An 18,070-nucleotide genomic window follows, 5' to 3' on the forward strand; every position below is an offset into this window, starting at 1 on the left:
GTTCGCCTGTGCTAATGCGAATGTCCATCCCGATCCTTCCAACCAGTCACCTACTTATTTAAATAGGCCCATCTCAATATGGAGGCCGCCAAACATTACAACGAACTGGTTGACGCCATATGAATCGGGCCAAATCCACTGTATCTGTTTCGCAAGCACATAGAGTGGTCGATAAATAGAGGTTACACAACAAGTGGTTGTTGGATATGGAATTTATTTCACACGAGTAAGTTATTTTTTAAAAGTTACAAAAGACACGAGCTTTAGCGAGTGTTTTTTGCAACTTTTAAAAAATAACTTACGAGTATGAAATAAATACCATATCCAACAATTTCGAGTCGTGTGACCTGTTTCTACCACAATAATATCGGCTTGAATCAAAGGGAAACGTGGCCAAGTATAATTTTGCGTATGCAAATAAAGTGTACCGGTGACGTCCGGGACCGGGTGATGTGACGTCATTAAATTATTGATGACGTCAACAACAATTGCAGCTTGGGTCAAAGTTCACCGTGTTAGCCAATCAAAATGCGTACAGAGTTTATACCACGTGTGGTATAAACATATTGTTAATCAACAGCTGTAATGATTAACTGATGGTCTGAGAGTTGAATAACACAGGGTATTGTGGTAGAAATAGAGGTTACACAACGAGTAATTGTTGGATATGGAATTTATTCCACACGAGCAAGTTATTTTTTAAAAGTTACAAAAGACACGAGCTTTAGCGAGTGTTTTTTGCAACTTTTAAAAAATAACTTACGAGTGTGAAATAAATTCCATATCCAACAATTTCGAGTCGTGTGACCTGTTTCTACCACAATAATATCGGCTTGAATCAAAGGGAAACGTGGCCAAGTATCATTTCGCGTATGCAAATAAAGTGTACCGGTGACGTCCGGGACCTGGTGATGTGACGTCATTAGATTATTGGTGACGTCATTAACAATTGCAGCTTGGGTCAAAGTTCACCGTGTTAGCCAATCGAAATGCGTACAGAGTTTATACCACGTGTGGTATAAACAGATTGTTAATCAACAGCTGTAATGATTAACTGATGGTCTGAGAGTTGAATAACACAGGGTATTGTGGTAGAAAGTGCGATAACCGCAGTTTGTTCTGGATTAAAGGACTGCACACATTTCCGGATAACAGAAAAAGCACTGACACATCAGGTTTACTATTGGATGAAGTTTCATGTGTTGCATGGAAAGCTCTTCATGACACAGCTGATGATTCTCCCTAATATTCAGTTCTTTCTCGTACTTTCTAAAGCCACCTGCATTCGTCTTGCAATGGAGTAGAGATATCGGCGATACCCGTCCTGAGGTCGTTTCTAAGAATAGCAGGTGGACCATTTGAATAAGACTGAGGAAGATCTGACGTGTTGCGAACAGATATGCAAGCATCGGGAACAGGGGATCTGCCGTGCCCTGGTCTGGCCTCAGATGTATGCTGGCAAAGTGATATCCCTGTCCCAAGAAAAGAATCATCAGCTGTTGTTGCACTCGGATTGTGGTGGATGTTTTCAACCGCAGCTGTGGTAAAAACGTCAGTTTTCAAACTAGGAGGACAAACCAAGTAATCCTCCTGATTTTTCTGGCATAGGAAGTTTGTTATCTTTTTTGGCATATATAGAACTCTGTCGTATGAAATGCATATTCCAAAATGAAGCAAGCTGTCAATAAATGAACGACTACTAGTTTGGCAATGCATAAGAATACCAACATATGCAGGTAGAGGTGTAGTTCTGAAATGTCGCTTTAGTTTAAAAAAGACAAATATTTTTATACTTATCCCAAGTAATGTTGTACCACATTAATCTACTAGCACGATACGAGAACCGTACTTAAGATAAGTATTATATCATTGGGTTACTTTTCGATCACTTAAAAAGTTTTTAGGTGCATTGAGTGCAGGGAGAAATGATAAAGAATGGATAACTTAATATGAAACAAGAGGCCCATGGGTCTTAACGGTCACCAGAGTTTTTGAATAGTTTCTGTCAATTCAGCCCATCAGCCCATGGGGCGGTAAATGCCATCAAACTGTCATACAAACCTGCTAATTTGAACCAAATTAGAATGAATTCCAATAGAAATTCAGCAAATGATAGTCAAAAATGTGATTCCCCGATATATACTAAAGTTTACCCCCTCCCCAGTGGCATACGAGAGACCATACGGCCATTAAATTCACAATTTCGGTAAAGGACCATTAGACCTTTCTATCAAAGAAGAGTATTTGATTTTACCATATCTGGGAGTTGAGAAGAAGATTTTTGAAGTTTTAGTCAATTTGACCCTTTTTGGCCCCGCCCCTCAGGCCCCTCGGGGTGGGGATCATATAATTCATAATTTTGGTTGAGCTTTCCGCAAAATTAAATTTAATTTGGTTCAGCGGTGTACGACACACGACGATGGACAAAAAGGCGGCAGGCTAGAATAGGTCACTCGAGACTTAGCCGCAGGTGAACTAAAAATTTCTGAAACTTTGACAGATAGCTCACCACCACAAACATAACATTTGAGATTGTTGATAATGGGGTTCCAGTTACGCGCGGGTATTTAGACTTTGTCATTTTATAACTAGCAAAGAGCGAGGATGTAATTCTTTTCGGGCAAAAAAAGTGTCAAGGCTTAAAGTTAAAACCCTGTTTGTTCTACAAAATAGGAATATGATCGAAGATATATACCCAATCTAATTAGTGAATTGGTTGTGTTGGAAATTAAAAATATACAAAAGTGCATTGATGAATAAACTCCATTAGATTAAACAATATCATTGGGAGTACTCGTAGGATCGTCCATAGCTATTGAGGTACTAGGTTCCGGGGGTATGCTGACTACTGGATAACGGGTGCATCTACCATACTTGTTTGGGAGTCTGTGTAGTACGTTTCTATTTCACACTGGAGTACACGCCATATATATATATTTCCGAGTGTTGGCGACGTGTCTCTGTAATGTCAGTATAGCGGAGTTATGTCAAATACCGGAGGTCTTAATACATAAAAATCGACTCGGTAGAGATGTTGGATTAAATCCTCTTTGTAAATCCTCAATGGGGAGGATGTCAATTGAGGATTCCTTAATTTTCAGTTTCACTACTGCTCCCTAGGATAGACAACACGAGGTGTGTAATATATATATATGTAGCTTGTGGGCAGTGTCTGGTCTTCATTGCTCTCATGACAAAATCAGGATCGCCATCAATTTTATTGGACACCCGATACCTAGTGATAAAATGTCATTGAAAATGTTTCTGGTTTACATTAACGTGCGCTCTGCGGCATGACCTTCTCTCTGATAATTGTGTATACAACGTTACTATAATAAGTAACTGTTCATTTCTTTGACGTGATCGGAATGGTTCTTATATTTCTACATTATGGCTGTGCTCTCCAACAAGCTTTGCGGTTTTTCTTCACATCTTGTTTCCTCATGGCCATTTTTATAGCTCCATCATATTGATTTCCGGAATAAAACTGCAGGAAAATGCACGTTATCCGCAACAACAATCGTGCTAATTGAATCTTTTGTTATGTTCAGATGTCCTAAATTGTTGTGGTATCTAGCTGATTGTACAGTACGTATGGATAACGCAATAGTTAGCATTCAGTAACCTTCCGACATTATAGACAAACGGAAGTAAAGGGTCCTCCGAATAGTCTTAAAAAACGGACGTAATTTCTTTCCAGCAACATACATTTACCACTGCGAGTTCCAGCGTTACATAGATGACATGCATTTTCTGCCGTCTCCGATAGCATGTCACCACCAATTATACAGTTTACATTGCGTTGACGTCAGCGTTTGTGTGAATCGGATATACTGCAAATTGTAGTTATTTTATATCACTAATTCAAAAAAAGTAGTCCCGGTCTGATGATGCATGCAAATCTGTTACATTATTATCGATTATTTAAAACGAAGCTCAGGTTTAATCCAAAGTAACAAAACGATTTACCAGCATTGTATTTAATCATCCAGTATCTTAATGTATATCCTCGTAATAAGTGAAACTCGAAGCTCTTAAAATTAACACCCGACTCGTTTACATCCATTAAAGTCTCGCGATAATTTACGGGAGCGTATTGTCGGTGTTGGGTGTTGACAGAAGCTCGACACTCCGCACTTTAGGTTGAACGTCCCAAAACACATAACGAGGCAATGACATTGTGTCTGATGGCATGAAGCATTTAATGCACAGATAATGGCCACCGGAATGGCTCCCGTTTCCTAGCCAAACAGCACTTGCGATTATATGCAATGACCGACGCGTAATCTCGATGTGATTAAATATCTGTATATAAGATACCTATTGACGCACCAGAATGTTCATATTAATGTTTTGATTGATGGGAGGGAATCTAAGTCCGAATACGATTCCGTCCCATAATGTAAATTACTCTTTCTTCTTTGCGGTGTTCACCGCCATCAGCTGTGATGATTATGGTGGATGTGAAGAGATATATTTGTTTTGCATCGTCTTTTGTACAGGTTATACCTCTGTTTACATGTTTCCCCACTATTTATACATTACAGGAAGGACTTGTGATAGCGAGGCTACGTTTGTAACAGCCCTGTACGATATCGGGCGCGGTAACTGGACGGGTTGGGCCCGAGGTTTCGAGACATATCTTCACCACTTTTCAGTCCTGTTAAAATCAAACATTACCTTGTATATTTTCTGTGATGTTAAGGTAGCAGATTTTGTCAGAAGTTTCCGGACTCGTGCCCAACAAACATTCGTCCATGTACTTCCTTTTGATGACTTGGAGTTCCAGGTTTACAGACAACATATCAAGCAAGTTATGCGGACAGACGAGTTCCGGAAAGACAATGACATGTTGCATCATCCGGAATGTTTCTCCTCTGACTATATCATTTTAATGAACAATAAAATATCGTTTTTGAACATAGCGAGGGCCTGGAATCCATTCCGGACTTCCCATTTTTACTGGATAGATGCCGGATATGGCCACGGCTCGACCGTGTTTCCAGGAAACGAAGCCTCGCCATGGAAACCGCAAAAACTACTAAGAATGGTCCGAACAATAACATATATACAACTGGCCAATCTGACGTCGTATCACAACAAAACTGACCTACATAAGGTCAGACAAGGTCCCGCTCTGAGTGGCGGATTCTTCGGCGGAGACTGGTCCGCCATCAGGGAGTACTACCACCTATACCGGAAGGTATTTCAAGCATGTCTAGTAGAGAACATTGTGGATGACGACCAAAGTATGGCGTTGTACACGTATTTTGAATATCCCACACTGTTTAAATTTGAACACGGGCAATGGTTTGATGCTGTCGAGTTATTTTCCTGATTTCAATGAACATTTATGTTTAAAACGTTCTTTTTATGACACACCTTTTATGATTGTTTATATTGTACTGCTTTAATAATATTGTAATGATCTCGAATACAAATATGATTAAAAAAACTTACCGGAATTGTCGCAGGTGACTTAATTTATTACATTGAAACTTGTGAGCATAATTAAAACGAACCCATCGAGCCTTTTGTTAATTGATTTGAAGATGTGTTTGTATTTAAACAGAAACCTGGCGCGTAAATTGCGCAATCGATAGCAGCACGACACACCGATCGTATTGCGCAAATTGACCCTGATTACAATTTAATTTTAATGTCAAATGTTCCTGTTTACGGAATATTCTGCGAGGATTTTACAGCTCCCAGTCCTCACGTTTAACCCGCTCTAGTACGACATTGATGTTGCGACTGTCCATTAGGAACGCATTTCCAGAAGGTCCAGCATTGTAGCGATGAAATGGATGCCAGTGAGACGTAACATGTGCGACAACTTGATAGTGTCGCTAATGTCAAAACCAGAGACAGCATATGCGTTCAAACATACATCCGTAATTACATAATTGTGTGTTTATTGTTAAAAACAAGTAATATTTCAAACTTATAAAAAGTATGAATTAAAGCGAATAAGATTGATAATAGAAACTCTATCGCGATGTGTTCGATGTTAATTATTTTTTGCCTAAATTAACTAGCTATAGACTAGTGATTCATGACCTTTTGGCTCACATTGATCAAACAAAACCGACACAAAATGTTGATGGAAATGACCTTGCAATACTGATGTAAGCTAATTTGCAGCGTCAGCGCAGCAACTAGGCTCATCTCTTTGGAGGAACTGTACACGAACCCAGTACTAAGTTGGTGATTGATGACTCCCAACTCCTAACGTTTTTACTACAGACTATAATTAACTATCAGATCGGTACACAGCCTTCCCTGCTATAATTTCAGCATCTCACGGAAGGATCTTCTGAAGATTGTGTCGACGGTATCTCAATGCCCCTCTCCCGAGAGTAGTGTCTTCGTGACAGACGTATGCATGTCGATATAGTAGTTTTGTTTACAGAGTACAATAGCACAACCAAACTTATATATGTCTACCATTATAAAGGTAATATTCGCCCTTAGAATAGCAATGTGATGTGATATCATAACATACACGTGCGTGCATAACATTATTTCTTTCAAAAATAAACAAGTAAATTCTTCATGTATTCTGCAGCGATTGCGAAACAATTTAACCGATCTTATATTTAGCGCGCGATGGGTCTTACTGTGAGGAAACCGTAAAAAAAAAGCACGTGGTCGCGCAGGTGATCCAAAAATTAACAATAAGGGTGCAGGTATTCACCGACACAAGTTGGTATTTCCCCAGAAAAGTCAGGGATTAGGTATTCGTAAATTTGGTCAAGCATTGACATCATATACGAAATCGTCGGATGAAATTGCGAAACACGGTATTTCGTTAGTGTTTACCAAAAACTAAGAGCAGTCCGTTTTTAAAATACCCATATGGTAGTAACGACTATGTGATATTCTGTTCGATATCAATCCTGTTCTTAATAACGGGTAAAGCCTCTAAAACACAAAGCCATCAGTAACGATTGGTCAGTCAACATCACATGATCCTAGCTCAAGTTCTGGTCAATATCTCTCGCGATAAATAAAACTAAAGTATGGTTTATTCTCCTGGGTTTATCGCCCATGAACAGCCATGGTCATTTGAAGCAGTCTCTTTGTAGTAGCTTGTGGCTACCTAACTTACATACGGTATGGAAGCATGTTATCCAGAGCAATGCAAATCTAATAATGCTGAGTGTTCATCACTGATTTTGCTATAGTACCGTAGAATTAGCTAGCTATTGGTATGCTGACTCTTTTGAAGGAAAATAGAATGAATATCTCAATATAATCAGAAAAATATTTTGCTATTTAAAATAAGCTATCCTTTTTGCCTCTTAGTCACATTTTTAGAATTTGCCTTCCATCGTATTGTGATAATTACGTATATATAAATCATTAGAAGATAGCTACCTTTATGAGTTCAATATTCAAATGGAATCATTCATCCTTAATGTAAAAAACAAGACAGAAATATGTGTCCATTGCTTTTTTATTGTTTATAAAGCGACTAGGTTTCATATTCATTAACAAATATAGTTAAACCTCAACAACTCATTAACATTGCATAATCCCAACATGAATAAATATGTGTACATCAACACTACATGTACATCAAATATACAAAACATATACATCAAATATACACAACATGTACATCAAATATACACAACATGTACATCAAATATACAAAACATGTACATCAAATATACACAACATGTACATCAAATATACAAAACATGTACATCAAATATACACATGTACATCAAATATACACAACATGTACATCAAATATACACATGTACATCAAATATACAAAACATGTACATCAAATATACAACATGTACATCAAATATACAAAACATGTACATCAAATATACAAAACATGAACATCAAATATACAACATGTACATCAAATATACACAACATGTACATCAAATATACACAACATGTACATCAAATATACACATGTACATCAAATATACACAACATGTACATCAAATATACACAACATGTACATTGTACATCAAATATACACATGTACATCAAACATACACAACATGTACATCAAACATACACAACATGTACATCAAATATACAAAACATGTACATCAAATATACACAACATGTACATCAAATATACACAACATATACATCAAATATACACTACATGTACATCAAATATACACAACATGTACATTGTACATCAAATATACACATGTACATCAAATATACACAACATGTACATCAAATATACACAACATGTACATCAAATATACACATGTACATCAAATATACACATGTACATCAATATACACAACATGTACAATCAACATGTACATCAAATATAACAACATATACATCATGTACATCAAATATACACATGTACATCAAATATACACAATGTAACATCAAATATACACAACATGTCAATCCAACAGACTCAATACACATGTACATCAAATATACACAAACATGTACATCAACAAATTACAACTACATGTATCAATAACAAACATTACATCAAATAACACATGTACATCAAATATACAAAACATGTACATCAAATATACACAACATGTACATCAAATATACACAACATGTACATCAAATATACACATGTACATCAAATATACACAACATGTACATCAAATATACACAACATGTACATCAAACATACACAACATGTACATCAAATATACACATGTACATCATATATACACATGTACATCAAATATACACAACATGTACATCAAATATACACAACATATACATCAAATATACACTACATGTACATCAAATATACAAAACATGTACATCAAATATACAAAACATGTACATCAAATATACACATGTACATCAAATATACACAACATGTACATCAAATATACACTACATGTACATCAAATATACAAAACATGTACATCAAATATACAAAACATGTACATCAAATATACACATGTACATCAAATATACACAACATGTACATCAAATATACACAACATGTACATCAATATACACATGTACATCAAATATACACAACATGTACATCAAATATACAAAACATGTACACCAAATATACAAAACATACATCAAATATACACTACATGTACATCAAATATACACATGTACATCAAATATACACAACATACATCAAATATACACAACAATGTATCAAATACACAATGTACATCAAAACAACATGTACATCAAATATACACATGTACATCAAAATACATTACATCACAACATATACATACAAAACGTACAAAACATGTACATCAAATATACAACATGTACATCAAATATACACATGTACATCAAATATACACAACATGTACATCAAATACAAAACATGTACATCAAATATACACATGTACATCAAATATACACAACATGTACATCAAATATACACAACATGTACATCAAATATACAAAACATGTACATCAAATATACAAAACATGTACATCAAATATACACAACATGTACATCAAATATACACAACATGTACATCAAATGTACAAAACATGTACATCAAATATACACATGTACATCAAATATACACAACATATACATCAAATGTACAAAACATGTACATCAAATATACACAACATGTACATCAAATATACACAACATGTACATCAAAATATACAAAACATGTACATCAATATACACATGTACATCAAATATACACAACATATACATCAATAGTACAAACATGTACATCAAATACTACACATGTACATCAAATATACAAAACATGTACATCAAAAGTACAAACATGTACATCAAATATACACAATAGTACATCAAATATACACACATGTACATCAAATATACACAACATGTACATCAAATATACAAAACATGTACACCAAATATACAAAACATACATCAAATATACACTACATGTACATCAAATATACACATGTACATCAAATATACACAACATATACATCAAATATACAAAACATGTACATCAAATATACACAACATGTACATCAAATATACAACATGTACATCAAATATACACATGTACATCAAACATACAAAACATGTACATCAAATATACACAACATGTACATCAAATATACACATGTACATCAAATATACAAAACATGTACATCAAATATACACACATGTACATCAAATATACAAAACATGTACATCAAATATACACATGTACATCAAATATACACAACATGTACATCAAATATACACATGTACATCAAATATACAACATGTACATCAAACATACAAAACATGTACATCAAATATACACAACATGTACATCAAATATACAAAACATGTACATCAAATATACACATGTACATCAAATATACAAAACATGTACATCAAATATACACAACATGTACATCAAATATACAAAACATGTACATCAAATATACACATGTACATCAAATATACAAAACATGTACATCAAACATACACAACATGTACATCAAACATACACAACATGTACATCAAACATACACAACATGTACATTGTACATCAAATATACACAACATGTACATCAAATATACACAACATGTACATCAAATATACACAACATGTACATCATATATACACATGTACACCAAATATACACATGTACATCAAATATACAAAACATGTACATCAAATATACAACATGTACATTAAATATACACAACACAACATGTACATCAAATATACAAAACATATACATTGTACATCAAATATACACAACATATACATCAAATATACAAAACATGTACATCAAATATACACATGTCCGTCATATACACAACATGTACATCAAAAAAACAATGTATTGATTAACAATAAATATAATATCTAATAATTTATTTTTTCTATCATAACATTAATAAATATACTAAATCATCACATGAACTATACAGAAAATTATAACATAATCAATTAATTATACAATGCATGAGAAACATGATCCACAATCATTAATGGTGTATTACACTACAAAACATATTCAAATAAAGACTTATACATTGCATTATAATGCAGATCATTATAACAATCAAATAATTAGTAATACAATGTATTACACTGCAGAGCATTATAACAATCAAATAATTAGTAATACAATGTATTACACTGCAGAGCATTATAACAATCAAATAATTAGTAATACAATGTATTACACTGCAGAGCATTATAACAATCAAATAATTAGTAATACAATGTATTACACTGCAGAGCATTATAACAATCAAATGATTTGTAATACAATGTATTACACTTCAGAGCATTATAACAATCAAATGATTAGTAATACAATGCATTACACTGCAGAGCATTATAACAATCAAATGATTTGTAATACAATGTATTATAATGCAGATCATTATAACAATCAAATGATTAGTAATAAAGTGTATTAACACTGCAGAGCATTATAACAATCAAATAATTAGTAATACAATGCATTACACTGAAGAGCATTATAACAATCAAATGATTTGTAATACAATGTATTATAATGCAGATTATTATAACAATCAAATAATTAGTAATAAAGTGTATTAACACTGCAGAGCATTAAAACATATCAACAAGTAGTTATACAATTGTAATAAAGAATAACTATCAAATGGACTCGAAAACATGTCAAATAAATTTGTCATGCCATCAACAGGTAAAGAATACTAATTAAATGAAGAGAAGTCAAAGGGCCTAAGATATCATATGAAAAACATGGGTGTAGTTTTCAGGGAAATAAATCTCCAGATGAATAAATAAAAAATACCTTGTTTTCTTCTCTTTTATAATCTTACTTGATTAAAGAGATATTGACAATGTTTTTGCCAACTTATTATCATCACACCGATAACAATTACCTACTGATGTTCAACATACCTAAATTACATTTTTCATGTAATATTCACAGTGAAAGAAACTTTCATAGGTTTTTTGTTACAAATTATATAGTTAAATCAAATAATCAAAGTTTTTGTGAGGATATTTCTTAGAAGCATATGATCAAAGATATGGTTTTATTTACTAGGCACTGGGAGTTGGAAATTAATCTTTAAGTGGAATTCATACTTGTTCGGTTTTCATTCTAAGTCAGAACTTGGAAATCATCACTCCACTGAATGTGCAACATAAATCTATACTTTTTTTAATTCAAGTTTTTCAGATAATTACATATCATTTAAGGCAAAGATACAGTCTATCCTTTTATTCAACATACATCTGTGGGGCTTTGAAGCTAACAACCAAACTTTAAAGAAACCTGTAGAATATAATGATTATCATATAAAACCAATTCAATATTGACTAATTATAAAACTAAATTTTGAGTCAGTATAAAGAGAGTACAGCAGAAAAATAGCACATATCACATTTGACACTATATATACAAATCTGTATCACAGTTGGAGGACATATTATATGGGACATTCACAAGGCTATACCCTAATTGGTATATATAATGTACTAATTTAAGGTTTGTTTGTAGTTATGACACCTAATGTTTGTAACATATTTCAATATTTCTTATATTTTCTTTCTTTCAGAAATAGAAATACAGTACCTGGAATTTACCATATACCAATTAAATGTGCAAGCTGGAATTTTATTTTATTTTAGTTTTAAACTATCAACAAGAGGCCCATGGGCCTTAACAGTCACCTGAGTTTTGATATATTTTAGCATATTTGACCCCTGTGACCTTGAATGTAGGTCAAGGTCATTCATTTGAACAGTCTTTATAACCTTTTACACGATAATGCTACAAACCCAATATCAGGTCTCTGGACCTCTTGGTTGTCAAGAACTTTTTAAAAAAGATTTAATCATATTTGCCACTGTGACCTTGAATATAGGTTAAGGTCATCCATTTCAACAAACTTTGTAGTCCTTCATCCCAGTATGCTACAGACCCAATATCAAGTCCCTAGGCCTCTTGGTTATTGAGAAGTTGTTTAAAAGATGTTAGGCTATCTGACCTCTATGACCTTGAGTGTAGGTCAAGGTCATTATTTGAACAAATTTACCTTGTAGTAGCCTTCAACCTAGCATGCTACAGACCAAATATCAAGCCCCTGTGCCTATTCATGATCCAGAAGAAGTTGTTTCAAGATTTTAGCCTATTTGACCCCTGTGACCTTGAATGTACAAATGTAGATCAAGGTAATTCATTTAAAGAAACTTGGTAGTCCTTCACTCTAGCATGCTACAGACTCAATATCAAGTCCCTGGACCTCTGGGTTATTGAAAAGAAGTCATTCAAAGATTTAGCCTTTTGGACCTCTGTGACCTTGAATGGAGGTCAAGGTCATTTTTTAATAAACTTGGTAGCACTTCATCCTAGCATGCTACAGACCTAATATTAGTGTATCGTTTATATCTCTCATATGTGTCACATTTTTTTCTCTATCTCTCAAACCTCAGTAGTGTCATCTAATGAAATATATCCAAATTTGATATCAAATATAAACATATTTCACGGGTTTCTGAGATTTGTTTAGGTATCTGTGGCAGTATGGTGATAAATTACCAGACACCGCTAATGATTGTAACTCTGAAATGACAGGATGTGGTGACAGCCCATCACAGAAAATTATCATAATTAATATCCATATATTTAATATCCATATAGTTGGTTTGAAAAAAAATATCATAATTTATCATTTACATACCTTAGGTGGTTATTAACAAAACAGAATTAACAGTAATATTGTAAAGCCATATCAGAACCGTACGTTTTTCAACAGAACACATCTTTATGAAAAATATATAGACATTAAAATAAATTCCATTCCCCTAAACACATGTGTCTAAGTTACGTTATGAACACCACAAAAAAGGTAAAAACAGTTACAAAATACAGTCAATAGATAGAGATAAGAAAACAATACATTTTCTAACATTCACTCATTATGTTATAAATTGTTTCAAAATTTAGTTTATTTGTGGTCTTAAATCTTTGATCCGTCAATATAACATACTCCATGTCTGGTCAACCCACTGGGGTATACTGTGGTTTCAGTTAAAATGCTATCAAATACAGCATTTTATTATATCAGTGTTCTACAATAAATCCATCCTCTATTTAGAGTCACAGTGTACATGTTGGCACCAAGGGCTTGTTACTGACAAATAGACCACATCAAATCAGTTGTGAAAACTATCACATATAAAAAGAATATATAGTATACTGGGCAACAAATGAATACAAAATTCTATTTAAGGTGATTGTTTCCTTTAAAACCACAACATACAAACAATAAAAAGTAGGAAGAGTCAGAAGTTAGCACCGACAAAATTTTAATCTGATTCCTCACCAGTACCATACAGTTGAATACATTGCTGACTCCTTCCTGCTATTTCTGCATCACTGACAACAAGCTGGATTGTTAACTAAAAGAATGTATGTCTTCATGTAGCAATGTGCTATCACTGTTTTGGTGTTTTTCCAAATATAGTTTTCTTCACAGGCTTATCTTTTCCAGACTGAAAAAGAGTAGTTTGTCATTAAATCATGAGAAATATTCAACAATAATCCATAATCTGAAATAGTCTATTACCAGGGTACACTCTTTACAACTTCGTAAGATATTTAAGTATTTTAATAGGCGATACCCCGGTCTGGTCATGCATTTTCCCACTCCTCTTACAACAGACGTAAAAAATAAAACATTAATGCATCAATTTTTAACAGCCTTTACTCTTAACAGGATTTAGCTTGAATTTGGTCAATTTACTTACAAGAAGCTTAGCACCAAGAAGCATTTTCATCTTATCCTCCTCTTGCTGTACGTCTGTAAGTGGAGTTTCCTCCCCTACCCGAGCTCTCATGTGAAGTTTCTGTTTGATTGCCTGAATTGGAGAGGATGAAAGAATGTCATTACAGCGCTGCGCGCTGAAGTGTGTACGGTCAAAGTGTAACACAAGTACGACAGGTATTGGTACTACATTACTGTGTATCGACAGTACTCTAACAAAGTCGATCGCGCTGAGTAAGCGTTGATTTGATTGGTCGAACTGAATGCACACACCTTTCTCAGCACTCGTGTGCACATGAGTAAACTTGCGAGAATGGCGGGTTATGAAAATGTTCTTCGAGTGAAATATTCAGTGACAAGTTTATAAATGAAGGTCCATATATGAATTTATCCTGCAACTGCCACCGCATTGTCGGAATACACCCACCGTATATATATTTTTGCTGTATATACGGCAGTGACGGAAAACAGCTGTATTTTGGAATCTTAGCACGTGCGTCAGTTTGACTGACCTACTTCAAAGTGAAACTACGTTTAAAAGACGAACATATTTCTGTGATATTTGACACCGTTTCACATAAAAATGATTATTTTTGATGATTATTTTCATGACTGTTGGAGGATAAATAGAATTCATAGTCAGTGTTTTAAAATATAAGCTGTATTTCTGGCTCGGGACAGAAAGACAAAAGTGGCGATTTCTTTACCCTCGCCAAAATACAGCTTATATTTTAAGACACTGACCATGTATTCTTTATGTATATACATAAATGTACTATACATACATATATGGAACGTCATCACCATCGTGCCAAGCCCCTGTGCTCCGGAACCCAGTTTTGTCTGATGTTTGACCCTTCCAAATTACATGTAAACTGAATCGCTATCGTGACCCAGATAGTTTAGCTTGTACACGAGGTGTGAAAGGAAGTGCAAATGCTATCTACCCTATACAATGGACTTTCCCACTCTCAAATCAGTGTATTGGGAAAATATATCCCCGAACTGAAGGGTCGACCTGGTCAGCTGGTGACAAAGTTCGAAGGGCTGGTTAGCTTGACGATCATCAATCAATACGTGCGTAATTTTCAAAATACACTGACTGTGTTGTCCATATTGAAAGAACATCTGCATAATAAACATTTAAATGTATAAATATTAGATATATTGTAAATTTAGCTGGTTAAACCTTGCAAGTTGCAGTTATACACATGTAGTTGTGAGCTTATACATGTAATGCAAATCACCTTGGTTACTTACATGTCTGACAAAAAAACAGGGAAACTATAGGTCTAGACGGTGTACACGACGGTACGCATATAACGTATTACTTCAAACATGTAAAATTCCAAGGGCCGTGTTTACACCAGAGGGAAAAGTGAAGATAAAAAAACGAGAAAAAACTGTTTATAATCTACATTCAGAAGGACTCTCATATTCAGCCATCAGTGATAAGACCGGTTTGTCTAATCAGGATGTCGCAAAATTATGAAGATTTTTTATGCGACTAAGTCTTTAGCGCCCATCGTCAAACGGAAACCACTGAAAAGTAAAAAGGTGACTCAAGATGTTATGGAATTCATCGAATTCAAAAAGAAATGTAAGCCAAGTATTTAAGATGCTCTGGATTTCCCTGCTTCGTTCATGTCTGGATTTTTGCGACAGTGTGGATATGTATAATCACGGAAGGTATCATATAAGTTGTTCATAACAACATGGCATATATATGTGTGTAACAACCCATGTGTTCAACGAGTACCAGATCTTTATTAAATGCTTAAAACTTAACGTAAAAGTTGTCGTTGTTTTGCATAGTCATGTAATTATATATAATCGCACACGTGTGTATACACAGCCACGGTCCTGGTACAGTACATACTCCGTGTTCGCCCCGCCCCTTTCGGCACAGAACCAATCAGGAAGGTCGATACATTGTTTCAAGCTTATCGGTTGGCGATTCAATACAATCAACAGTTGCTGTACTACTATTGAAAAAGTACCGTACACACTTCAGCGCGCAGCGCTGTAAATAACTGCAAATTGTAAATGAAGGGTTGCAAATTACAAAATTAGGGAGAGAATTTTAGATACTTGGCTATAAACATATCAGTATTTAGTGTACATATTGACATATATACATTATGATGTATAACCAATATAGAAGAAATCCTTGTTCAGAAATTTATGTGAATACAGACTGTTTCTTTATTGAGACTGCATTTAAGACTTAATATTATGATTGTGTGTTGAAACCAAATTCCCATTATCTCTAAATGCCTATTGGAAGAAATCATAATTTTCATTATCATATTAATGGTATTTTGTGGTTTGTTCAACAAACCGCTTGAATTATGATGTGTAGTTGTACAAACAAAATTATGTAATGTTATGCAACTTCTATACTTTGAAAGTTGATTCCAGTTTGTTCAGGTTGATCAGCTTGGTATCAAACACTTTGGTCATATGGAAAGAGTGCAAAGAGACACGAACAGAATCAAAGCACAGAAAGAAACAGCAGGCAAGAAAGAAAGGAAAAACATGACAGAAAGGTAGGATGAACACCCGAAATGTTGCCACGGGGGAGTAGGCCAATATAAGTCTCTTCATAGTCCACGAAAGTAGGAAGCACAGAAGGAAATCAATAAGAGAGACCAGCCCTGATCACACATGGTGGCCCTACAATTATATAGACGTCTCTTAAAACATTCAGTCAGATATAGCAGTCTTACACTTTCCCTGATCCTTCAATGGTTAGTTCCCACAGAAACATTATTAAATTCAAGACATTAAATAAATTTGTACCTGAGATAGCACCACCTTCTTGCTGTCACCTTGCATCTGCATCAGAAGATCATACCATGTCCATATTTGGTTGTGGTATTCCAGAGTGGGCAGTACCAGGTTAAAATCATGGATGTCCTTCAGGTTCTTTTCCTTCATACCCTGTGTATGGTAAAACTCAATTTAAGCACAATACACCAGATAATCAAACAATGTACGAAATGTAATTGTTACAGACGTGTGCTATACATGAAGAACAAAAACACGGAAGAACAAAAACACGGGAGAAGAAATTTGTGAACAATGGAAAATATGATAGAGTAGTTACTGAAATTTAGTAATGTATTGGTAGACAATATGACTTACCTTGTAGCTGACTCGTAAAGACTTACCTTGTAGCTGACTCGTAAAGACTTACCTTGTAGCTGACTATGTATCGGTAGACAATGACTTACCTTGTAGCTGACTCGTAATGACTTACCTTGTAGCTGACTATGTATCGGTAGGCAATGACTTACCTTGTAGCTGACTCGTAATGACTTACCTTGTAGCTGACTATGTATCGGTAGACAA

The 18,070-nt window shown here is 34.5% G+C and overlaps 2 protein-coding genes across 2 annotated transcripts in view; one reads left to right on the top strand and one right to left on the bottom strand.

The window, feature by feature from the left end:
- The first annotated feature begins 4,519 nt into the window (after positions 1–4,519).
- On the top strand, positions 4,520–5,405 carry LOC117332238 (protein HtrL-like). The gene has a single exon (XM_033891122.1). It carries the CDS (start codon positions 4,520–4,522, stop codon positions 5,336–5,338), a length of 819 nt encoding a protein of 272 aa, XP_033747013.1. The 3' UTR covers positions 5,339–5,405.
- An 8,773-nt stretch (positions 5,406–14,178) lies between these two features.
- The window catches only part of LOC117333034 (protein KIAA0100-like), a 66,644-nt gene continuing 62,752 nt past the window's right edge, over positions 14,179–18,070 (bottom strand). Inside the window, 3 exon segments of the mRNA XM_033892149.1 lie at positions 14,179–14,444; positions 14,700–14,810; positions 17,519–17,659. Of these exon segments, the coding sequence (XP_033748040.1) occupies positions 14,388–14,444; positions 14,700–14,810; positions 17,519–17,659 (309 nt within the window). The 3' untranslated portion in view covers positions 14,179–14,387.

This window comes from Pecten maximus, chromosome 8 (genome assembly GCF_902652985.1).
Source record: "Pecten maximus chromosome 8, xPecMax1.1, whole genome shotgun sequence".
Classification (NCBI taxonomy): Eukaryota; Metazoa; Mollusca; class Bivalvia; order Pectinida; family Pectinidae; genus Pecten; species Pecten maximus.

Coding starts and splice junctions, on each gene's coding strand:
- LOC117332238 (XM_033891122.1), top strand. CDS start 4,520: ATGTTTCCCCACTATTTATACATTACAGGAAGGACTTGTGATAGCGAG.